Source organism: Peromyscus leucopus, chromosome 8b (assembly GCF_004664715.2).
Source record: "Peromyscus leucopus breed LL Stock chromosome 8b, UCI_PerLeu_2.1, whole genome shotgun sequence".
Lineage (NCBI taxonomy): Eukaryota > Metazoa > Chordata > Mammalia > Rodentia > Cricetidae > Peromyscus > Peromyscus leucopus.
The window spans coordinates 102,740,576-102,765,045 of NC_051086.1; the positions used below are offsets into that span (position 1 = coordinate 102,740,576).

At 48.9% G+C, this 24,470-nt stretch overlaps 1 protein-coding gene across 3 annotated transcripts in view; it reads right to left on the minus strand.

The window, feature by feature from the left end:
- The window catches only part of Usp36 (ubiquitin specific peptidase 36), a 31,084-nt gene extending 19,859 nt beyond the window's left edge, over positions 1-11,225 (minus strand). For 2 of the 3 annotated variants that reach the window (XM_028892551.2, XM_037201521.1), the window contains exons 1-7: positions 11,136-11,225; positions 8,951-9,104; positions 8,134-8,293; positions 6,778-7,039; positions 5,930-6,151; positions 3,103-3,213; positions 2,535-2,637 (exon numbers count right to left, since the gene is read on the minus strand). In XM_028892551.2, the coding sequence (XP_028748384.1) occupies positions 2,535-2,637; positions 3,103-3,213; positions 5,930-6,151; positions 6,778-7,039; positions 8,134-8,178 (743 nt within the window). In that variant the 5' untranslated portion in view covers positions 8,179-8,293; positions 8,951-9,104; positions 11,136-11,225. The remainder of the gene's footprint in view (positions 1-2,534; positions 2,638-3,102; positions 3,214-5,929; positions 6,152-6,777; positions 7,040-8,133; positions 8,294-8,950; positions 9,105-11,135) is intronic. The other variant, XM_028892553.2, reaches the window with a different exon arrangement.
- Between the last annotated feature and the right edge of the window lie 13,245 nt (positions 11,226-24,470).

Consider the following 24,470-nt stretch of genomic DNA (forward strand, 5'->3'; position numbering starts at 1 on the left):
GTTGGAAGAGGGCTCAGTGATTAAGAGAGATTGACTGCTCCTACAGAGGACCCTGGTTCAGTTCCCAGCACCCATGTCCTGTGGCTCACAACTGTCTATAACTCCAGTTTCAGTGGATCTGGCACACTCCTCTGTCCTCTATGGAAACCCACACACAGGATATTCACTCACACAGACACACATCCACAGACACACACATAAAAATGATAAAAATTAATCCTAGCCAGGCGGTGGCACACCTTTAATCCCAGCACTCAGGAGACAGAGCCAGGCGGATCTCTGTGAGTTCAAGGCCAGCCTGGTCTACAGAGCGAGATCCAGAACAGGCACCAAAAACTACACAGAAAAAACCCTGTCCCGAAAAACCAAAATAAATAAATAAATCCTTTTTTAAAAAAAGGAACCAAGGCACAATGGTGCACACCAGAACCTTAGTGCTTGGGTGACAGTGGCAAAGGATCAAGAGTTCAAGGGTTACTCAGCACCCTGTCTCAAAGAAAAAAAAATCCCCGCACTCTGGAGGCAGAGGCAGGCAGATCTTTGAGTTCAAGGCCAGCCTGGTCTACAAAAAAAATCAAAATCAAAACCAAAAAAAAAAAAAAAAAAAGGAGAGAGAGAGAGAGAAAGAGAAAGAAAAAGAAATAGCATGAACTGAAATGCAGAAAGAAACAATCAAAAAACAGCCTTCCAAGGTGGAGACAGCATAAAGAGGCCTGTCCAAGTGAAGATGGACCTGGGCCTACAGACAGGAAACCACCAGAGACCAGAGCTGTGGTAAAATGTTACAGAACTACCTAGAGACCCTGCAAAGCCAAGTCAGCACCACAGAACTGCAGCCCCAGAGATCGCAGCAAACAGAACGTCAGAGGGTGAGCGCCACTTCTGTCAGCCAGATCACCTTCCAGACATTCCAGAAGGATGAGGCTACCTGGTGCGTTCCTAAGCTAACTCCACCTTTTCTGAACGAGCAACAGCCCCTCCATGGAGTACCTGCTGCACAGAGCAACCGGCTGGGGAAGTGACCCTGTTCCACGCCCCAACGTGGGAAAACAGTGCACACAAGGTGCCACACTTCTGGACTCCTGCTCTGGGGAATGAGGCAGCAGAATCAAGAGCTGAGGCCACAGTTAGGCCCTGACTGAAACACCAAAACCCAAAAAGAAAACCTCCTAGCATCAAAAAGAATTATAACTTTTCACACGCTGTGTTTTCCTACATGCTTCTGCATTTTCACAGAAGTGTGAACCCCACCTTCTCTAAGTGTGAACCCACACCTTCTCTAAGTGTGAACCCACACCTTCTCTAAGTGTGAACCCACACCTTCTCTAAGTGTGAACCCACACCTTCTCTAAGTGTGAACCCACACCTTCTCTAAGTGTGAACCCCACCTTCTCTAAGTGTGAGCCCCACCTTCTCTAAGTGTGAACCCCACCTTCTCTAAGTGTGAACCCCACCTTCTCTAAGTGTGAACCCCACCTCCTTCTCTAAGTGTGAACCCCACCTCTTCTCTAAGTGTGAACCCCTACCTCCCTTCTCTAAGTGTGAACCCCCACCTTCCTTCTCTAAGTGTGAACCCACACCTTCTCTAAGTGTGAACCCACACCTTCTCTAAGTGTGAACCCACACCTTCTCTAAGTGTGAACCCACACCTTCTCTAAGTGTGAACCCACACCTTCTCTAAGTGTGAACCCACCTTCCTTCTCTAAGTGTGAACCCCACCTTCCTTCTCTAAGTGTGAACCCCACCTTCTCTAAGTGTGAACCCACACCTTCTCTAAGTGTGAACCCCCACCTTCCTTCTCTAAGTGTGACCCACCCCTCTAAGTGTGACCCACCTTCCTTCTCTAAGTGTGAACCCCACCTTCCTTCTCTAAGTGTGAGCCCCACCTTCCTTCTCTAAGTGTGAACCCACACCTTCCTTCTCTAAGTGTGAACCCACACCTTCCTTCTCTAAGTGTGAACCCACACCTCCTTCTCTAAGTGTGAGCCCCACCTTCTCTAAGTGTGAACCCACTCCTTCTCTGTGAACCCCACCTCCCTTCTCTAAGTGTGAACCCCACCTTCCTTCTCTAAGTGTGAACCCACACCTTCCTTCTCTAAGTGTGAGCCCCACCTTCCTTCTCTAAGTGTGAACCCACACCTTCCTTCTCTAAGTGTGAACCCCACCTCCCTTCTCTAAGTGTGAACCCACACCTTCCTTCTTTAAGTGTGAACCCACACCTCCCTTCTCTAAGTGTGAGGCCCCCCTCAAATGTGTGTCCTCATTTCCTTCTCTATTCAAAGTCACGAAGTGGTGTTAGAGAGGCTGGATGCGTTCACAGCTACAGGTGAACTTCTGAGCCCTTCCCCTCAGCAGATCTTAGCCCCCAGGTTTTAGAGCACCGGGCAGTCAGATGCCTGAGCACCCACACAAAACCTTCTAGAGGATGGCCTAGAGGGAGGCTGGCTGTGCTCACAAGAATGCCCTGCTGCCTGCCCTCAACATAAAGAAGGGGTCCTCAGTCAGGAGGACATGTGGGAAGGCACGGCACATACTTAGCATAACCGTTCAAGCAGGCCTTCTGCATGGCATCGATGGTGTACCGCAGGAATTCATGCGCATCCTCTTGGTTCCCAAAGCGGAAGTGCCGGGCAATCTCTGGAGGAAGGAGAGAGATGCAGAAGGTCGATGACTGTGCTAGGTCAACTGCCGGAGGCCACTTTCCCAAGAGCCCATACCATGTCATAGTGCTGCAACCTCTCTGCCAAGTGGCTGGAAAGCAGCAGGGTCTCCCAGCACACGGCAGCTGGCTCCACCGATGCCGTCGTCAGCACCTCCACGCTACCCACACCCAGCTTTCATGCTCACCTGCCCATCTTGACTTCAAACACAGCCCTCTATCTGACTAAAACCTAACTGCTCTTCCAAGCAGTGCCCAGCAGAAAGCCTTCCTCAGTGAAACCCTGAGCCCATGGTCTGCACTGACGACCATGCTGGGGTCTGACCACTGGACGGGATCTTCCAGACACAGGGATCCCTGGGACGTCATTCATGGCTTTTCTCTTCCTTTCTCCAACCACAGACCTATGCTTGGCAGATACTCAACCAAAAATCCATTCTTACTTTTCAGGTCTCTGATGAAGGAAACAGGCTTGATGGCATTGCCGCTGTTGGCAAAGGCCTGGACCATGTGGTTCTGCATGACACACAGCATACAGAAGCTTCCCTGGTGGCCTGCAGTGGGGAAGAAGGAACTGTAGAGCGAGTGATTTCCAGAACTCCTAACGATACCTCATTCCACACGCAGAGTAAAAGCAACACAGACCATGTATGACAGCCTAGAGAAGTTCAACGGAAGTTAGTGACTAGCAAGCCACGGACCAGATGGCCTGCCTCCTGCTCTATACCAACGGGCTGGTTTCTCATTAGCACTACACTAGAAGAGGATACATTCCTGTCTTTACAACTGTGACTTTTTAAATAGAGATGTAGAAAGAATATGACCCCATCCTGCTTCAACTGGCTTTGGGCATCTGTTAAGTGAAACCCTGATTATCAGAGTCCAGCTCCCCACAATCCTTCACCCACAGGCCCCTGGCCCCTGAATTAGGCATGACGGAGCCAGTCAGAGCGCTCCCTGCAACACACTCGCAATGTCATCAGCCAGAGGTTAGTTAACAGGCTCGCCGAGATGTTCCGGCTACACCACACTCCCTGCAACACACTCGCAATGTCATCAGCCAGGGGTTAGTTAACAGGCTCGCCGAGATGTTCCGGCTACACCACACACCTGCAATTTGCTTTCCTAACATCCACGCTGCCCACCCAGTTCTTTCCCCTGCCCTACAGCTGGAACATTCTATGAATGGACAGACAGGCCTCCTCATGCTATCCACCTTTTAACTTCTCCTACCACCACTGCAATGAAGGGACCTGTCACTTGTCTCCTGAGGCACTAAGGAACACACCTGGAAAATAAATTCCGGGATCAACTTTGTGAGGACTGTGTTACAACTCTGAATCTTGGTTACCTGGCACAGGTTAGCTGCTAGCTGCCTTGTCAGACGTACCTTCAGTTCTGAGACAGCCCCTGAACACGATGCTTCAAGCCAATCTTGTCACACAAAATCCAACCCAAACCAATTAGTTCCCCTCTCAGCAGCTGAGACCAGTGTATTAACCCCTCACCAACAACAGCACTGGCTGCTCCTGGGTGGGCAGGTGCTGCTCACAGGACAAGTGGCCCACACTGAGGACACAGAGCACAGCTGTGATACTTCATGCCTGTCAATGTCACACTGCAGCTAACCTGCGCCAGGTGACCAGGATTCAGTTACAGCGTTTACCTAAATCAACCCACAAAGTTGACAAGTGGCTCAAAAAGACTCCTGTGGAGCAATCACGGATGGAGGAGAGCTAGCTCTACAGGGAAAGAGCAGACAAGAACAGAACAGAAAAGAGCACTTACGTAAGGCTTGGGTAGGAGGATCCTACTGCCAAGACCATGAGGTCAAGATGACAGTCCAAAAACTCTTACAGGACCTCCAGCCCCTCCTGAGATCAAACCGTAGACCCTGCCCGTGACGGACAAGGACACTACCCCAGCCACACTCACTCTTCTAAGGAACAGAATGTCCTTGAACTCATCACGCAACCCAACGCCATATTAACACCGTTTCCTCGTCCCCATCCACTCGCCTCAGGATCCAGCCTGACTCCCAACTGTTTAACCATCACCCTCCCACCCATGACTTCTCTGTCCTCTCTCCTCTCTCTCTCTCTTTCCCCTGAGACAGGGTTTCTCTGTGTAGCCTTGGCTGTCCTGGAACTAGCTCTGTGGATCAGGCTGGCCTCTAACTCGAGATCCGTGCTCTGCCTCCCTCCTGTGCTGAGATTAAAGGTGAGTGCCCCCACGGCCCAGCTGAGCACTCTCCTTTTCTAGCAGTCTTACACAGGGGTGATGCGGCCACCCACGCTCCACTGCACCTCACAGCGTATACCTACAAGGTCACTCTCTAGACTAGCGCCCCACTGCTTCCTGTGCCTGTCAGAAGGGAGGGCCTTCTTTACACTGTCATCAGTGTGCTCAGGTCCCCTTTCACTCACTAACCGAGTGACCACTTGACCACCTAGATATGAACACTCATAGCACATCTTCCGTGCCAACTGATGTAACACCAAGCCTTTGACAGAATTCATTTCATCCTTACAATTCTGTATGGAAGTCAGTATTACTCTGTAAAGCAGTGACAGAAGGCAGAGGAAAGTCATAGAACATTCTAGAGACACAGCTGTTCAGCAGCAGAACTGGGGCACAGACAGGCGGGAGGCTCTCTCAGCATGCTGAGCCCACAGCATCTGTGGGTGGGAGGCTTCCCTACAGAATGCCTGCACTCTCAGGATGAACTCAAGTTTCTCCAGAGGATGTCTACAGATGCCCCAGATGCTTTCGTTTTAGCTGACAAGTTTAAACCAGTTCATTAGTAAGGCAGGGTGGTGATCTTTCTTTCTCATGTTGTCCTGGGTTTTGCTCTCCAGGTTTAAGAACCCCCAGCATAAGCCTGTGAGTGTCATCTTTCTGTTCACTAGAAGAGAAGAGCTACTGCGGAAACATGAGCTAGCTCTGGCAAGTCTCACCACTCCAGCTACTTCACTCAATTTTAATTTCTGCTTCGGGGTATTTTTGCAATGTATATAAAACATATTGGTTCGGTACACACATAAGATAGTTGAACACACACTGTGTGGAGGTATCACTCAAAAACCATTCTCTGTAGAGAGCATGACCCTGCCTGAGTGAAACTGAGGCATGGCCCATCCTAGAGCGGGTATCAATCGCCATGCTCTATTCGCTCCCCTTTAACTGTCAGACAGACAGAAGGACGGCCCCTCAAGCACAGGGGTTTATCTAGCTGGTGTTAAGGGGGGGCTGCCCGTTCAGCTGACTCACAGCTCCGCGCGTGCTCTTTGGAGAGCAGGTAGTTGGCCAGAGGTGGTGTGTAGGTCAAGCACTGGATGGTGGAGTTCAGGAAGCAGGTGTTCCCCAGGTTGTGCAGCCCTGCACCAACACGGAAAACGCGCTCCCATCTTAGAGACAGTCTCTCCATAGGGAAGAGCACTTTCTGTGGGGCGGGGACTCCGTCACCTCCACTTCCAGACACACGCTCGGTGCCTAGAAGAGAAAAAGATGAGACCAAGTCACCCCAGGGCCCTTCCATGCTCAGTCCAGAGGTCAAGCCCTGTGGATAAGATGCAGCAGGTCCTAGCTCTGGGCCATACTGTGTGCTAAGAAACCCACCTTACTTCTGTATTTTCAACCCCTACTCCCCCCCCCAAATTAACTGCGTGTGGGTGTACATGAGAGTAAGACTGCTGTGTGCTGGGGTCGAGGACAGCTTCTAGGAGTCAGCTCTTCACCTCCCACCAGGCCAAGGCAGTGTCTGCTGTTGTTTCTCTGCTGGCTGCACACTCCAGGCTAGCTGTCTGCGAGCTTCCTGGTGACACTCTCGTCTCCTCCTCCCACCTCACTGCAGGTGTGCTGGGGTGACAGGGACAACGGGGCACCAAATCTGGCCGTTTGTGTTGGCTCGAGTCGCAGACTCACAAAGCTAATGCTTTCATTAGCTGAGCCGTTTCCTTGGCCCCTAGGACCTGCTTTCTGACCTCATTAAAGAAGGGATGTTCAAGTACACAGACATCCTTCCTACTCACCCTGTATCATGACATCTATCACGATAGCCCAGTGACTCCTGGAAGCCCAAAACTACTCCAGCTGCCAACTTAGGGCTACCCCAGTACCTGGTTTCCTGGCCTGTAGCTCATCTCCGCTCTTGTGGCGACTAGCTCCCTCGGCCCTGGAGTTCAGCAGCACGTATTTGCTCTTCAAGGACTCTAGCTGGTAGGAGAAGCTCTTGCTGGCAGGTTCGAATTCAATCCTCTGCAAAAGGACCTTCTTGGCAGAGGCAGCCAGCAGCTTGCCCAGGTCCCCATCCTCTGCTGAGTCCTTGCGGCCAGGCTTGAGAGCCTCCTTCAGCTTATCGACTATTGGCATGGTGCATTCCTGTGGGATGGGAAGGACCCCAGACTCATAAGCAGCTATTCCCAGAACAAGCACATGACTTCTGCTTGCTCACTATACACAGCAGCCACCAGGACAGCTACCCAAAAGTGCAGGGGCAGTCAAAGGCAGAGCAAGCAGCGCTGCATGTGCCAATGAGCATTATTTCCTGAAACTACTCAAAAGACAGTGGATGGCTGATTCTCATACTCTGGTTAGCAGCAACAAATGTGAGAAATGAACTGAGGCGGGGGTTGCAGAGACGGCTCAGTGTACGCACTGCTCCTGAAAAGGAGCCAAGTGCGGTTCCCAGCACTCATGTCAGGAAGCTCACAACCACCTACAGCCAGATCCAGGGGATCCAACACCCTCTTCTAGAATTCACGGGCACTTGCACTCACGTGGGCATAAACACACATATCTATAACTAAAAATAAATATTAAAAAAAAATAAACTCTTGTCTGGGAGTAGTCCACACACCTTTAGTCCTAGCATTTGGGAGGCAAATCTATGTGGATCTCAGTCAATTGGAGATCAGCCTGCTTTATACAGTTTCAGGCCAGCCAGGGCTACATAGTGAGACTCTTTCTCTCTCTCAAGATTTATTTAATTTATGTGTATGGGTATCTTGCCTGCATGACAGATATGTGCAGCACACGCATGCCTGGTGCAATAGATCCCCTGGAACTGGAGTTACAGTTGTGAACTGCCATGTGGGTGCTGGGAACTAAACCCAGGTTAGAAGACCAGCCAGTGCTCTTAACCAGAGACATCTCTCCAGCCCCAGAGAGACACTTTCTTAAATCAAAAACCAACCCCCCCACACACACGAATGAATCAGCATATAAGTCAGATGGCCAGGCACATCTGCACAGGCCTCTCTATGTTCTTCTACAGAGGCCAGGAGCCACATTCGATACTGAGCATGTGAAACAAGCCTGGTTCAGGCCAAGAGCTGCGAAGATTCACCATCAGGTTTCCATGGCCTACTTTAAGAAAACAACACAAGGCATCTCCATCTCTCACCTGGCAAGTGTTGAAACAACAATATCTTACATAAATTGGTTCAAATAAAACATATAAAAATCTATTTTACCTTTTTATTTTTCTCATGTAGCTGCTGTGAACTTTGACCTTGCATCTGGCCATTCTGTTTCTAGTGGACACACAGACTCTTTCTCAGCTGGGCATGGCTTACTCCCAGCACTTGGGAAGTTGAAGCAGAAGGACAACTGCGAATTCCAGGCCAGCCTGGGCTACAGAGTATGACCATGTCTCAGACACACAGACACAGATACACAGACAGACAGACAGACACACACAGACATAGACACACACACATGCACGCACGCACACAACCTCTCTATCCCTGAGTGAAGAGCTTGAGAAGAAAAGCTAAGTTAAGTGGGCAGGAGGACACACACCGGCTCCAAGAGCGGCAGACCTGTGTCCTTTATCTCCACACAGCCCCAGTGCTCCAGTGGGAAGCTGGCTGCTGGGGTTGGTCAGGAAGCCTGCTGCACAGGAGTCCCTAACAGAGGCCCAGTCTGCCAGGACAACAGCACAGACACTGTAACGAAGAGGAGCCCCTCCATCACCTGACTGCAACACCTGTACCCCCATCCCGCCTACCTCACCATTAGCTGTTTGAGTCACATTTACAAAAATACATCCCTGAAACTGCTCATTCTCATCAGACAGATGGCACCCACCACTCTGACTATCCAAGAAGCAGTTACACAGGTGTACCCCAAAACAAGTAAAATGAAAAACAAAAGCAAGCATCAAGTCCTCTGACACAAGAATCACAAAGTCCTCTGTGGCGGGGACTCACCAGGACTTTCACCCACGGGACAGTCATTACCAGGCTCTGGCCTCTGGAAGAAAGAGACAAGGAAACCTCTGGGGCTCACCTGGGGTGTCTGAGCCTGGGTGCTGCTTTTCTCTGCAGCAGGGAATCAGATTCTCAAGGCAGGCCCGGAGCTGACCCGGCAGGTGCTCCCCTGGACTTCAGCCTGCTCAGTCACCAACACTGCCAAGTGTAGAGTCCAGAATAGGCACCAGCACCTGGAGGATGAGCAGCGAGACTGTCACCCGTGGCTGGCTTCTCCCGCTGGCCCTTCACCCGAGCTGTGTGATCTGTGACCTTCTACCAGGAAAGTGGCACCAGTAATGTCAAAGGAAGCCAAGCCCAAAGATGCATGCCGTAATCCCAACATTCAAGAAGCGGAGGCAGGAGGAGAAGCATTCAAGGCCAGCCTGGGCTATGTAGCAAGACTTTGTCTTTAAAAAACAAAACAAAACAAAAAACTCTGTGCTGAATTCACAGAAAGTCCAGAGGACAGCTGTGCTAACAGATCACTAAATTCATGACACGAACACACTACCCCCCTGCTCTACACCGCGATCCTCACACTTCCCACACCCCTGGGGCAACCCCAGTCTGAATATAATATCCAAAGACAGAGTCAATAAGAATAATTGATAAAAATCTCAAACTTTTTTTAAATTTCATTAGCCGGTTTTTTTCTTTTTTGGAAAATAACTATGACATTTTACTAACTATAAACCCTTTCCTCAGTTCCCACCTACAGTTCACCTGATCACATAAAGTAAAGGCATTTTCCATCTATTCAAACACACACAGATTCAAAGGACAGCACATCAGCACAATACACCGCCGACAGGCTTAATGGCTGTCTGCCCAATCTTGGTTCACCTCCCCGTTCCTAGGTTCTGTTACAGAATGCCTCAGAACTTCCACTCCATTTAACCAGTACCCCTCCCCCAACAGAATGTTCTGAAGCTGCAGAAGGAAGCCAGCCTGTCTCCTGAAAGCTCCATCAACATCACTTCCAAAATACCTTCCCACAGGGAGGTGAGAACTTTGTCCTGACCTAACATGGTCCAAGCATGACCAAAGTCATAAACACCTTACACTTAAGTCAGGTTCATTCAGTCAGGATAATTTTTGAAGTTGTGACAGTAAAGTCTATACAGTTCTACCTGAAAGACACAGCTGCGTGATGTAGGAACCAAGGAAAATGCTCTTGTGGTCCCCAGCAAGGCCTCTGATAGGCACACGCAGCATGTGTGACTCTGAGGCTGAGGGATGTGCTGCCTACCCAGGTCTCTTAAGGTCTAGGATACTCTGTACCCTCAATAAATATACATATACCTAACCCTGAACTCAAGCCTGGCTCCTCCATCCAGACAGACACCATTTAAACAAAACATTTCCCTCTTAAACTGTTTCCCAAGAAAACCTCACTTAAGACACACGGGGTCAATTACAAGCTGCAGGAGAAGAGGGGCAGGGCTGGGGCCTCCAAGGCTCCAAGGCAGAGGACTCCTAGCCAGGAACGGCTGAAATACACGTCTCTTTGGCATCCATTCCGGGTACATCTCTCCCGGGGTTTTAGGATGCTATTCTACCATCTCCATCCCTAAGGGATACGCCACAGACGCAGGCAGGCGCGCGAGGGCGCGCACAAGCGCGCGCGCGTGCACGTGCACACACCACCACCACCACCACCACCACCACCACCACCACCAGAAGCAATGGGCATTTTGGTTAGAATGCTGCCCTGCTATTACAATTCGGTGTGGATCCGCGTTAAGGATCTGTCCCCGCCCTAGACTACAAGCTGGACTTCAGTTCTGCCTGACCACCCGGAGGTTTGCAGCGCCGCGAACCTCCTAAGGAACAAGCCGCTCCGAGAGTGCAACCTCGGGGTCACTCAGATCCCTGCGACCCCAAGTTCCGGAAGAACCCCGGGATGCAGAGCGACTGATGCAATTACCAGGTCACGCTAGGGTTCGCAGGCGCCCCTCGCATAACCTGTCCCTTCCTCGGTCTCCAGCATCCCTTGTTCCTCCACGCTCCTCACACCCCATCTCTCCTCCGCGTTCCCTATGCCACTCGCGTCCCCTGTCCTCCCCGGGAAGCCCAGTTCCTCACGTCCCTAGTCCGTCCTCCTCGCGGTCCCGGGCGCCCTCGCCGGCCACGCACCTGTCAGCCTTCTCTGGAGTCCCCAAACCCCGCGGGTGGACGCGCACACCTCCCGCCCTCCCTCATCCCAAGCCTGGCGGATTCACCTGCGCTCCGCCGTGCTCGACCTCAACCTCACAGGCCTCTCGGCGGCCCGCGGAAGGCCGGCGCAGCTCTAGCGTCCGCTCCGGGCCGGGGCCGCACGCGCACCATCCGGGCCTCCGGAGCCTCACACACGTGTCACCATGACCTTTAAAGGAGCCACACTGCAGCGTGCGCCCCGAGGCCGCGAGGAGAGGTACGTTTTCCTTTAAGAAGCGGGGCTAACTCCTAATCCTCGCCCTGGACCCGCCCTCCTCTGCTATTCGCGACTCACACGTCACCCTCCGTCCCGCAGCCCTGCCAGTCTACGCGATGACGCAAGCGCGCAGCGCTAAAGGCTCCGGAAGCACCCTGGAGTCCATGGACTCGGCTGCGGCCTGGCGCGGTTCCCGCGGAGTAGGTGAGGTGGCGTCATTTCCGCCTGCGTGCCTGACCCCGCGATTGCGCAGGCCTGGGCTGGACTGCGAATGGTTGGAAGCTGGGCACCGGCTACGCACGGGCTGAAGGCTCTGCAGTGACGCCGGTAGAGAGTGCAAGCCTGGCCATCCTGGGACCGAGTCTTTGAAGATTTCACCATTTGTTATTTTCTTGGCTGCTGGTGTCCTTTTGAAAAAGACCAGCAAGCGGGGCTTGGGATGAGGCCCCGGGTTCCATCCATCACGGCCTGAACCAGGCGTGGTGGCACAAGAATGCAGTTACTGCAATTCTGAGGAGTGGTGGCGGGGATGATGAGAACTTAAAAGTCGTCCTTGGGATACAGGATATTCTGTCTGTAGATAAATAAAGCAAAAGTCACTTCACCCTCTTTAGTGGCTGAGGTCTTGGGAAATGTCCAGGACCACGTAGGAAATCCTGTTGGCCTATGCCTATGTCTAGCTATAAAAAATGCCCCCTTTAGAGCTAGAGAGGCTAAGAGGGCTTGTTCTTGACCAGGACTTCCCAGCGCCTACACACTGGCTCAAAACCTCCTGTAACACCGACTCCGCAGGACTTTTTGACCTCTAAGGGCACCTGCACACTCATGTCATATGCTCACAGATGAACACACACATTAACGGTAAAGAAAAAAGAAACGCTCTCTTAATTTGTTTTTGTTTTTGCTTTTCGAGACAGGGTGTCTCTGTGTGGCCCTGGCTGTCCTAGATCTCTGTCTGTAGCCCAGGCTGGCCTGGAGCTCACAGAGATCTGCCTGCCTCTGCCTCCCGAGTGCTGGGATTAAAGGTGTGTGCTCCACCGGCTTTTTCTTAATTTATTAAAGATTTACTTTTATTATTTTAAGATAGATATATATTTCTATGTGAGTGTAGGTGCCTGTGGAGGCCAGAAGTGTCCTATCCCCTTTTAGTGCTGGAGTTACAGGCAACTCTGAGTTGCTGGGAACCAAGCTCTGGTACTCTATGAGAGAAGTATGGGCTACTAACTGTTGAGCATCTCTCCAGTCCCAGAATCCTCCCTTTATTTAGGCTGATTTCTTTGTCCTCTGACCACTCTTCCTCCCCTGGCTGGAGCTGCCACTATTCTAGCCTGGATACAATGAATTGCTACTCTCCCGAGCCTGATGCGAGCCCTGGCCAGATCACTGTTTCACCATGCTTCCTGTGCGGGAGCTGACACCTGGATGAGATCTAGGTTTTCATCCTGACTTTGCCCTAAGTAGCCTATTACTCTAGATATTTCTCTTACCTGGGGCTTGATTTCTCATCTGTGTGTGTGTGGAGGGGGAGTAGGCAGGGGATCACCTAGACCAGTAGTTCTCAGTCTTCCATGCTGCAACCCCTTAATACAGTTGCTCATGCTGTGGTGAGCCCCAACCGTAAAATCTGCCTGGCTCTGCTTCCCAAGTGCTGGGATTAAAGGCGTGCCCCACCACCGCCAGGGATAAAATTACTTTTGTTGCTACTTCACAACAGTAATTTTGCTACTGTTACGAATCATAATGTAAGTATCTGAGATGCAGAATATCTAATATGCAACCCCTGTGAAAGGGTCGTTTGACCCCCAACACAACCCACAGGTTAAGAACCACTGACCTAGAGACAGAGTCAATAGTTCAGTTGGCGGGTGATGAATTCAATCCCCGGAACCCACCAAAAACAAACAAACAAACAAACAAACAAACAAACAACCCTGGCACAGTAGAGTTATAGAAATGATATGAGAAATTATTCTGAACACTTAGAGATCAGTAAAGGAAAAGCTCTTTATATGCAACCAGATATGGCTAATGCCCAAAGTGAAAGCCAGCCTCGAATAGAAGGTTTTACTAACTTACATACATGTTAGGCCTGTGCATTTTGCATGCACGGTCACCCTTAAATCTCTTTCAGGTCCAGACCCCATTACATTTTCAACAAATTAAATAGAGATGGGAAACTCTTGTCTGACCACTTGGGCAGAGGGGAGATCTACACAGCAAAGATGTCGTCAGAATTATGTCTTAAGTACGTCAGTGTTGCCTTTGAATAGTTGTTACCCAGGGTCATCTTGCCCACTGGCAGAATTATGCTTTTCCTGATAAGAGCATATGGGACTTAATGGCAGACCCGGGCTTAGTGGTAGTTATGGCCCTGCACAGGCCCGCTAAACTTCCTGATAGGCATGTTCTTTGGGGATGAGCCTAATGGCTGCTCAGTCCTGGTGAACATTTACATCCTAGCGTAGCAAGTTTTGCTTCTTTGTTTCTTTTTGGGGGCGTGGGGTGGGGTGGGATTGTGGTTTGAGACAGGGTTTCTTTGTCAATGTATCCCTGAACTATCTCTGTAGACCAGGCTGGCCTCAAACTCAACTCACAGAGATCCACCTGCCTCTGCCTCCTAAGTTCTGGGCTCAAAGGCGTGCACCACCACCACCACCACCACCACCACCACCACCACCCAGTAAGTTTTGCTTATTCCTTTTTTTTTTTTTTTTTTTTTTTTTTTTTTGTTTTTCGAAACAGAGTTTCTCTGTGTAGCTTTGCACCCCTTTCCTGGAACTCCTTTGGAGACCAGGCTGGCCTTGAACTCACAAAGATCCACCTGCCTTTGCCTCCCAAGTGCTGGGATTAAAGGCGTGCGCTGCCGCCGCCGCGCGGCCACCACCACCACCACCACCCAGTAAGTTTTGCTTATTTCTTAACAGGCCTAATTAGCACACTACTTATCTTTGGGTATTTTAGAGGCAGCACTCCCTTAGCTAAGTCCTACTGTGTGTGCTGTAGTGTATCCTAGGCAAATCATTAGGAAATCGTTTACACCATCAATTCTGGTTGGGTTTCTCCTGCATGTGCAGCGTGCACTTGTAATGAGACAGTCTGTGGGGACTTCCTCCATTCTCTGTGCTCTTGTCCTACCGTCCCGCAAGAATGGTGTGGGCAGACGGCTAACAGTACATAGGGGAACTACTTTACTGCTGATTCAGGATTAAAATAAATTAAAACAGATGGCCCGTCTACCCCTAACAGTAATCCCAGTGTTTGATGGCAAAGACAGGTAGATCCTGTGGCTGCCTGGCCAGCTGGCTTAACTACTTGTTAGGTTCAGGCCAGTGGGAGACCTTGTCTTTTTTTTTTTTTAAGTGGCATTTTGGAGGAATAACACCTGAGTTGCTTTTCTGGCTTCTACATTCACCCCATACACACAAACACCAACACTTATAACTGCTGAACTTATAATAAGTAGCAAATACCAAGCTGGCCACAGTTAAATACCCAGAGCAACCCATAAAAAACATACTGTCGGCCTGGTGGTGGTGGTGGTGGTGGTGGTGGTGGTGGTGGTGGTGGTGCACGCCTTTAATCCCAGCACTTGGGTGGCAGAGCCAGGCGCATCGCTGCGAGTTCAAGGCCAATCTGGTCTACAAAGTGAGATCCAGGACAGGCACCAAAACTACAGAGAAACCCTGTCTCAGGGGGAAAAAAAAAGCCTGGCATTGGTGGCACACACCTGTAATCCCAGCACTCGGGAAGCAGAGGCAGGTCTCTGTGAGTTCAAAGCCAGCCTGGTCTACAGAGCTAGTCCAGGACAGGCTCCAAAGCTACAGAGAAACCCTGTCTGGAAAAACAAACAAACAAACAAACAAACAAAAAAACAAACAAACAAACAAAAAACCATACTGTTGTTCCCATTTTACAAATGAGAAGACAGCACATTCAAGACCCCAGCTCCAGGGCTAGTGACATGGCCCAGTGGGGAAGCACCACACTTGATGGCCTGCGGTTGGAAGCTGTTTAGGTAGTTCTGTCCTTCCCACCCCACCTCATCTCTGAAATTGGTCCAGTAACTTCCAACTGTTGGGTTGCTCCCCTTGAATGCTCCCCTGGGCACCTCAAACTCCTCGTGTCCTGAAATGGACACATCTCCACCTTCTCAGAAGAGACCATTCTTCTACCCTGTTGCCCATTTAAACTGGTGGGCAACACTCAGACTCCAGTTTCCTCCAGCTGTCTTCAGTGGGTGAGGCGGGACTTCTCTTGTCCTCCCTCTCCCTCCTGTGGTCTGGCAGTGACCCTCTCTACCTGTGAGAGTTCTCCTGAGACACTGACACCACCCACCTCCATTCTCTGTCCTTCCAATTGAGGTGGTGCCAATTCCCTGCCATGGCCAGTTTCTGGTTGGCCACTGCTCCCCAACTGGCATCTCTGGTGTTCTTCTGAGAGGACATGACCAGGCTCTGTATCCCTGGTCACAGAGATACTCTGGTTATTTTACTTGAGACCATACTGCTATTACCCTACAGCAACTGCTGGCCTATGTCTTGGGCTTCCCTCCCTCAGGTAAACCACCAGCCTGTTGTGGTATAGTTCAGTTGGTAAGTGCTTGCCTAGCATGGGTGAAGTCTTGGGTTTGATTCCTAGCACCTCATAAATGGGGTGTGGTGGTGTACACTTGTAATCCCAAAAGGATCAGAAGTTGAGGGTTGCACTTAGCGACAGTGTAATGGTAAGTTTCTTTGGTCCTGCCCAGACCCGTGGTCCTGCAGCCGCTTATAAAATAATCACTCAGAGGCTTAATGTTATTTACAAACTGTATGGCCTATGGCTCAGGCTTCTTGCTAGCTAGCTCTTTCATCTTAAATTAACCCATTTCTATTCATCTGTGTTTTGTCACGTGGCCATGGCATTGCCGGTCTGCTGGCGTCTTGCTGCTCCTTGGGCAGTGGCTGGCATCTCTCCCTACCCTCCTTTCATCTCTCTGTATCTCCGCTTGGATTTCCCGCCTGCCTCTAAGCTGCCTTGCCATAGGCTAAAACAGCTTTATTAATAAATAAAAAAACCAATGGGAACAGCACATTCACAGCATACAGAAAGATATCCCACAGGACTTCTCCTTTTCTATCTAATCAAAAAGGAAGGTTTTAGCTTTAACATAGTAAAATTACATATAATAGAATAGTTATCAAGCAGGAATTACAGCTACAATATCTAGTCTATTTGTATTTGGCAAAATTAAAGAAAATATTCTCTCTATTCTATATTTGTGAGTATAAGGTTTTATATCTAATTTATCTTTTATTATTTATAACCAAGGAAAATTACAATTATAACTAGTCTTCAGCTACATCAAAGACCCCAGAAGGATATAATATTTACCTAAGTAAACAGGAAGTGCATTGTAAGTGACTTCCAAAAATCTAGAATGACAGAGACAGCTAGCCAAAGTTCCTCTGCAACGTTGGGGCATCCATCTTCAGCCTACAGGCCTAGAGTTTTTTAGTCCCTTCTCCCTGTGTCTTGTAGAATATTTGGCAGTCTCCTCTGTGAAGCAGGAACCTGAAGGACCAACTCACCTTGTTTTGGTAAAATTTTGTGACTAGCCTCAGGATATAGAAGATCCTGTCTCAAAAACTAGCCTATCAAGTTTGTTAATTTTACCATTCAAATATTTCTCAAAACACACTCCTCCCATTCAGTTGTTTAAGAAGGAGATCTTGCCTGGACTAGAGAGGTGGCTCTTGCAGAAGATCTAGGTTCAATTCCCAGCACCACCACATGGCAGCTAACAACTGTAACTCCAGTTCCAGAGCATCTGACACCCTCTTCTGGCCTCTGCAGGCATCATGCTTGCACACTGGTCCACAGGCATACATACAGGCAAAACACACACACACACACACACACACACACACACACACAAAAATAAATAAATAAATAAATAAATAAATAAATAAATAAATAAATAAATAAATAAAAATAACTATCTCTTACAAAAGAAAAGTCTCACTGTGCAGTGGTGGTGCACACCTTTAAACCTAACACTCTGGAAGACAGAGGCAGGCAGATCTCTGTGAGTTCAAGGCCAGCCTAGTCTACAGAAAGAGTCCAGGACATCCAAGGCTGTTACACAGAGAAATCTTGTCTTGAAAAATAAAACAAACAAACAAACAAACAAAAAAACCCAAAACAAAAGAAAAATCCCCCACAATCTTCATCAATATTAGTGGAATAGCCAAGACATTGCTCAAGTGCCAAATAGAATCACATTTTTAAGCCGGGTGTGGTGGTAGCAGATAACTTAATCCCAACACTCAAGAGGGAGAGACAAGAGGATCAGGGTCTTCCTCAGCTACATTAGCTAATCCAAGGTCAGCCTGGTCTACATGAAGCCTGATCAAAAATAATAATAACATTCATAGCTTCCCCTTGAATGTATGCATAGCTCCCCTGACTCAAACTGCTCCTGAACCCTGGTGCTGACTGAGAAGCTGAGCAAGCTGCTCAGCTACCTCCTGCCTTTCAAGTTGACTTCAGCCCCAAGACACTTCCAATTCTAGATTCTTCACAGACAAATCCAAATTCTCCATCTGCACCCCAATCAGACGTCTCTGCTTCAGGCTCAAGCTAGTCTTTGGCCAGGAATTCCTTTCCCACCTGCCTCTCAACCCTTATCTTAGGCATTGCCCACTTCTAAGTCTCCCTGGATTTCCTCCTTCCCTGTTATTCTTTTGGAATATTCTGTGGATTTCTCTGTCCCTACTGTGACTCCCAAGAGCCAGAAACCACGGTATCTCTGGAACTAGTGTGTTGCAGGCTCACTGTGGACAGATGTTTTAGAAGAGACAAAATGCAAAGCAAGATGCTTTAGATGAGACAACTGAATGATCTCAGAATCCTAAAAAAGAAACCCAGAGAGATGCTGAAAAGGAAGGAAAGCTTTCTTGTTTTTCTTAATCTACAGACCACGCTGACCTTGAACTCACAAAGATCTGCCTGCCTCTGTGTGCTGGGATTAAAGGTGTGAGCCGCCTTGTCCAACAGGACAAGTTTGTTTTAAAGCTATACTCTAAATTAATGGAATTAGATTTTACCTTGGGGAAAAGATGTGTTGCTAGAACTGTAATGTTGCTCAAAAGCTACTTGGTCATCTCCCTGCCTTGGAGGTCAGAGCAAAACAGAGTCCGTTCCTCCCCAACTTCAGGGCCTGTGGTTGTTGGAAGATGTCTCCAGATGTCAAGACCGAATTGGGGCAGTGGTTCAGTGGGCAGAGTGCCTGCTGGGTAAGCATGAGAACCTGACTGCAGCTCTCCAAGCACCCACAGAATGGGTGTGGTGGTGCACATCTGTACCCCAGCACGGTGGCAGGTGGGGAGCAGGCATTATCTGGGGCTCTCTGATGTCAGCCAGTCTGAGTGAAATGCAAGTCCCAGGTTCAGAGAGATCCCTGGTCTCAAATACAAGGCAGAGAAGCAACTGAGGAAGACACCCTGGTGTCAGCCTCTGGCCGTCACAGGTGAGTGCTCACCCATGCCATTCCCAGTGAACTCTCTCTGTGCTTCCTGCTTGTGGATCAGATGCAAGCTCTCAGCCATGGCTCCAACACTACGCTTGCTTGACTACTGCCATATGTGGTAATGGACTCTAACCCTCTGGAGCCACAAGTTCCCAAATTAAATTCTTCTGTAAGTTGCCTTGATTGTGATGTGTCTTCAGGGCAGTAGAAAAGTAACTGAGACATCCCTCTCCCCCATCATGAACACCGCTGGTGCCTCTGCACAGTAGACAGAGATTCTAAATCGCATTAACTCTGCCAGCTTAGTTGTAGGCCCCCTGAAGCCCCAGCAAGCTAAGGGGGCACCCCGCCCCTGAGTTGCCATGGCAACGGACTTTTCCAGTAAGCAGAGGCATTATTTGACCTTCCGGTGCCCCGAGGTTGTCATTCGCAGACCGAGTGACCCAGGCACAGGCTGCTCTAGGCTGAGAGTGGAACTCACCTCTCTTGAGCTTCTGCTCCATCTGAGCGCCACTCAAGCCCAGGCCCATTCAGATGGTGTACTGACATCTGATGTACTGACATCAAGCCCAGAGGGCGTGACGTGTACTGACAGCCTTGGCCCCGTCACTTTGTCTGCACAGTCCTCAGGGACAACAGTGGTCCATGCCATCCTCCCTACCCATGCAGACAGGACCAGGGATCAAGGTGGTTGTTGTCTATTGGTGTTGTTCCAGAAGTCCGACTAAGGCAAGTAAAAGCCCCTACTCCTGGGCCTAGCCACTTGGGGAAAACATTTATGGCGTTGCCACTTACTGGTACCTGAAGTGAATTCCTCATTCAGATAATCGGCAATCTTGTGACAACAATTTAAAAAACGCAGGAAACTGACTTTCCTAAATGATATTTATTTCTCAGCAAGACAGACAGAGGCCAGAACGGGGTCCCTGAGGATCTCAGCAAATTCAGTGACTGCTGTGGGACTCTTCTACACAGCCAGGACAAGGTTATTCTGTTTTGTTTTGTGCTAACAATGTATATTTATTTAATGCTCTTCCCACAGTGTGGTTAGGAATCCTAGCTTCGGTCATTAGGGCTCCCTTTCTCTTTGGGATACATCAGTCCACCCCAGGGCTTAATGAGACTCCAAGTTGCCATTTTTTAAAACAGGAAACTGCTGGGATCCTAGGTCCTTACATCTGTCCCTTGGAACTGCCCTGGGGCCCGGGCCAGCTTGTGCCAGGCTGGCAGGATCCTTCCCCTGAATGAAGCTGGGCAGGATCCACTCTCTCCATGAGTATGTTGGTCCAGGATTGCCGCTGCCCAGACCTACACATGCACACTCCCTGCCATACTTCCGTAACACACACCACACACATCCACACAGTATTCACAGCCACATGTCCCATGCACTCGTTTCTTCCCACTCTGAGCACACACCTTCCACACTCACACCCTCTCACACCTTCACAACCTTTTGGCCCTCTCACACACTCCACAGACCTTCCCATCACTGATGCCCACCTCCCAAGCGGCTGCGACCTCACCTTTCTGTTTTACTCTTAGAGACAGGGTCTTGCTAAGTTGCACAGGCTGGTTTTGAATTTTCTATCCTCCTGTCTCAGCCTCCCAAGTAGCTAGGGTTACGGTCCTGTGCCAAGCCCTGTGCTCTTTTGCCCTTATATACCTTTCCCCTGCACCCCAATATTCATCCTCAGTAGGACATACAGGTGCTATGGGAAGCTTCCTGAGAGGACCCCAACCCTGAGCTCAGGAGCCTCTTCCCTTCCTCAGAAGTTCCCAGGACTTTGACACACAGCCTTCCCACTGTCCAGAGGTCACACCCCTTCCCAATGACTCCACCCACAGCACTAAGCCACACCCCTTCCCAATGACCCCACCCAAGGCATATGCAGAACATTTCTTGTTTTCCACATTCCGTGATTGGTCACTCCTACATCCTCCCCACAGGACCAAACTGTATTCCAGTAACATGGAATGATTCGGTGTTCATAATGAGACCTACAGGTGACATCCATACTTCAGCCTGACCTTCTTCCAGTGTGACACTTACCATGAGAACCTGAGCCAAGAATGAGACGAGCAAGGACCAGGAGTGAGAACAGAAAGAAGATTCCAGAGGGAGGGCCCAAAAGAGGCCCAGGTCCAGGACAGGAGTGGTGAGCACTTTCCAGAACTCCAGGAGAAGGCCATCTGGCACAGAACAGGTAAAGCAGGTGGGTCCCTAAGCTTGCTTGAGGTTCTCCTGAATCCTTCACAATGTGTACCCTAAGCTGTGCAGTGGTGGCGCACGCCTTTAATCCTAGCACTTGGGAGGCAGAGGCAGGCAGATCTCTGTGAGTTCGAGGCCAGCCTGGTCTACAAATGAGTTCCAGGACAGCCAAGGTTGTTACACAGAGAAACCCTATCTTAAATCCCCCTTCCTACCAAAACAAAACAAAAAACAAAAAAAAAAATGTATATGCAAGATTGTCGGAGCCAGCCGACAAGTCAACCAGGTAGCTGGCTGGAGGCGTGCGGATTGTAGAGACAATGAAGGAGACAGAACAGCGTCGAGAGAACTGTCACTCAGTGCTGGACAGTCCTGAGTTCACGTCACAGCCAGCTTATGTACACTCTTGAAGGACAGAGATAGAACAATGCACAGTCCAGGCCTTCAGCCACTGTCTATCCTGTCCTTGAGTCAAGGAGCAGACAGTTTCATTTTCTATCTCGATGTACCTCCGGCTGGCGTCAGCAGCCTGCGTTTAGCTAGATAGTGTGTTCCTTCCTGTGGGCTAATCAGGACTTTCTCACAGCCCTGAAACAAGCAAGCTTGAACTTTATTGACTCAGAATAGACTTCAGATTCAAACTGGGAAACTGAGTCAGTTATGGGCTCCCACACAAGATGACTCATGATTCATGATTTTCAAACTGATTTGGATGTCTTGTATGTGAGTGTAGTGTGTGTGTGCACATGTGTGTGTGGGGGGCGCTCACACCTGTACACATGCAAAGACCAAAGGAGAGCATCAGGTCTCCTCTATCCATCTCTCCCTTGTTTTTTTTTTTTTTTTTTTTTTTTTTTTACTGATTTTTTTTTTTTTTGTTTCCTGGAACTCGCTTTGGAGACCAGGCTGGCCTCGAACTCAGAGATCCGCCTGTCTCTGCCTCCCGAGTGCTGGGATTAAAGGCATGAGCCACCACTGCCCGGCCAAGTATTTTATTTTATTTTATTTTTTTTATTGTGACCTGGAGTTGCCAGTTTTAATTCAGAAGGTTGAGTTGGAGGTTCACCAGTTCCAGGCCAGTCTATGATACATAGCAAAACATTGCTTCAGAACCAGACAAAACAAAACAGGACAATAAGAGTAACAAAAACAATTCAGAATGAAAGTGATTTTCCATATATTATTCAAATGAACTATTAAAGTGTTAGCATATATCCATATAAGCATATTCTTTTTTAATTCTGATCTTAAGTGAAGGAGGGGCTGTTCAGCAGAAATCTTGACAAACTCCAAACCCTATGAAGTTTCTCAATTTGGAAATAATCTCACTTTCATTTCTAGGATGTAGGACGAGCAGATAATATGAAAGAAGCCATGGTCAGTGCTCATTGTGAATCTAGAATGCAGAGTCACATCTTGAAAAAAAAAAAAAAACGTATTCCCTGTGTGTTCTCATAAAAGGACAAAACAAGTCCTTAGCATTCTTTAACCCAACACTAGGAATAAGGTAAAGAATTCAATAGTGTGTCCTCATTCCCAAATACTCTTCCATGAAACTGTTATACAAACAACATGCCTACACAGTAAGAAATCACTCTCAGAAATTAACAAAGGAAAAGCTCTGTACAAAAAACCAAAACCATGAGGCTAACTGTGGCTAATACCCAAAGAAGAGCTGGCCTCCAGTTGAGGATGTCCTAGCTTGTATACACACCTTAGGCTTATTCTTTCCACAAATGTTGTCTGTCATCCTTAAATATCCCAGGTTCTGGCTCAGCTTATATTTCGAACAATTTAAGCTGCCATAGGAGACTGCCAGTCTGGACACTTGGGCAGATGGCAGATTTACATACAAAGATATTATACAATACACCGTGTTGTTCTTTTCGCATAGTTCCTACCCAGGTTCATCTTGCCAAAGCATAATGGTTGTTGTCACCCTGCTCTGCCCCCTTGAGCAGTTCTTTGTTATGGGGATGAGGCCTAACTGGAGGTCAGTCTTGGTGAATCAACATTTAGCAGAAACTTTCTCAGCAACCCTAAACTTCAATTATGGCACACAATTTTCTCTCTTGGGTTTCTAAGGAGCCTAGTTAGTACACTACTTCTCTTCCAGTCAGCTTGGAGGTAACACCCTTTGATTAAATACTACTTCATGTAACTTAGTATTTCCTGAGTAAGTTATTAGTAAATCCTTTATAGCTTCAATTTTGCTACTTCTAGTTTCTTGTCCATCAAAACTACTCTCTCCAACTCTTTTTTTTTTCACATACATCCGACATATAATGTCATAGGATATACATTACCATTTCAAAATGTAGGGAAGGGAGCATAGTGAGGAAATATTGCACCAAAGCAAGACCGAAACCATCTGGGCAAACTCCAAACTCTGCATCTCTTTGTCTGATGTCAGAATGCTCTTTAGGTCTCCAATGCTGTTCAGCTTTGTTGACTGCAACTCACTTCTTTCGTATTTTATTTTTTATTATTTATTTTACTTATGTGTGTGTGTCTGTGTAAGTGTATGCCGTGTGCATGCAGGTGTCCATGGAGACCAGAAGAAGGTGTCCAACCCCCTGGAACTGGAATTACAGATGGTCATGAGCCACCATGTGGGTGCTGGAAATTGAACCCAGGTCCTCTGGAAGAGCAGCCAGTGCACTTAACCACTGAGCCATCTCTAGCCACCGCATGTTTCTTTGCGGCAGGGTCTCCCCCTGAATCTGGAGCTAGCATTTTTTTGGCTAACCTGGCAGCTGGCAAGTCACAGAGAGCATCCTGTCCCTTCCCTGCACAGTACTGGGGTCACAGGTCCACACACGACTCCATCCGGTTTGTTAATGAGTGCTGGGAGTTGAACTCATGTCCTTATGGTTACACAGCAAGCCCTTTCAACCACTGAGCCACTCTCTGACTCTGGGTTTGTTTTGTTTATTTTCTGTTTTTGAGACAGGATCTCACTGTATAGTCTTGGCTCACCTGGAACTCACTACACAGATGAGGCTGGCCTGGAGCTCAGAGATCTACCTGCTTCTGCCTCTGGAGCACTGGAAAGACTGGACACAGCATTTCCCGGAAGCTTTATTGCCTGCCAGGGTTTTGTAAGGGTGGGGCTGTATTTAAGAACTCACTGCTGGGGCATTAGGAGTATCCCACTGACTCTGTACAGCTACTTCCTCTGAGCTGACATGTTCCCTCCTGGAACTAGAAGGAGGCTCAGAAGCCTCAGTCACAAGATTCACAAGGGCCCTCTCTCCCTGGGTTATGTCAGAAGTAAGCGATAGCTGGGAGAGGAGAATCGGGGTGGTGCTGCCTTCAGGCTGAGCAGGGGTTTCTAGTGGTGTGGCATCAGCCACAGTGGGGCACCCCTTCTGGTGATGCAGCTGCCTTTAAGCCACCCATGCCCCAGTAAATAACGCCAA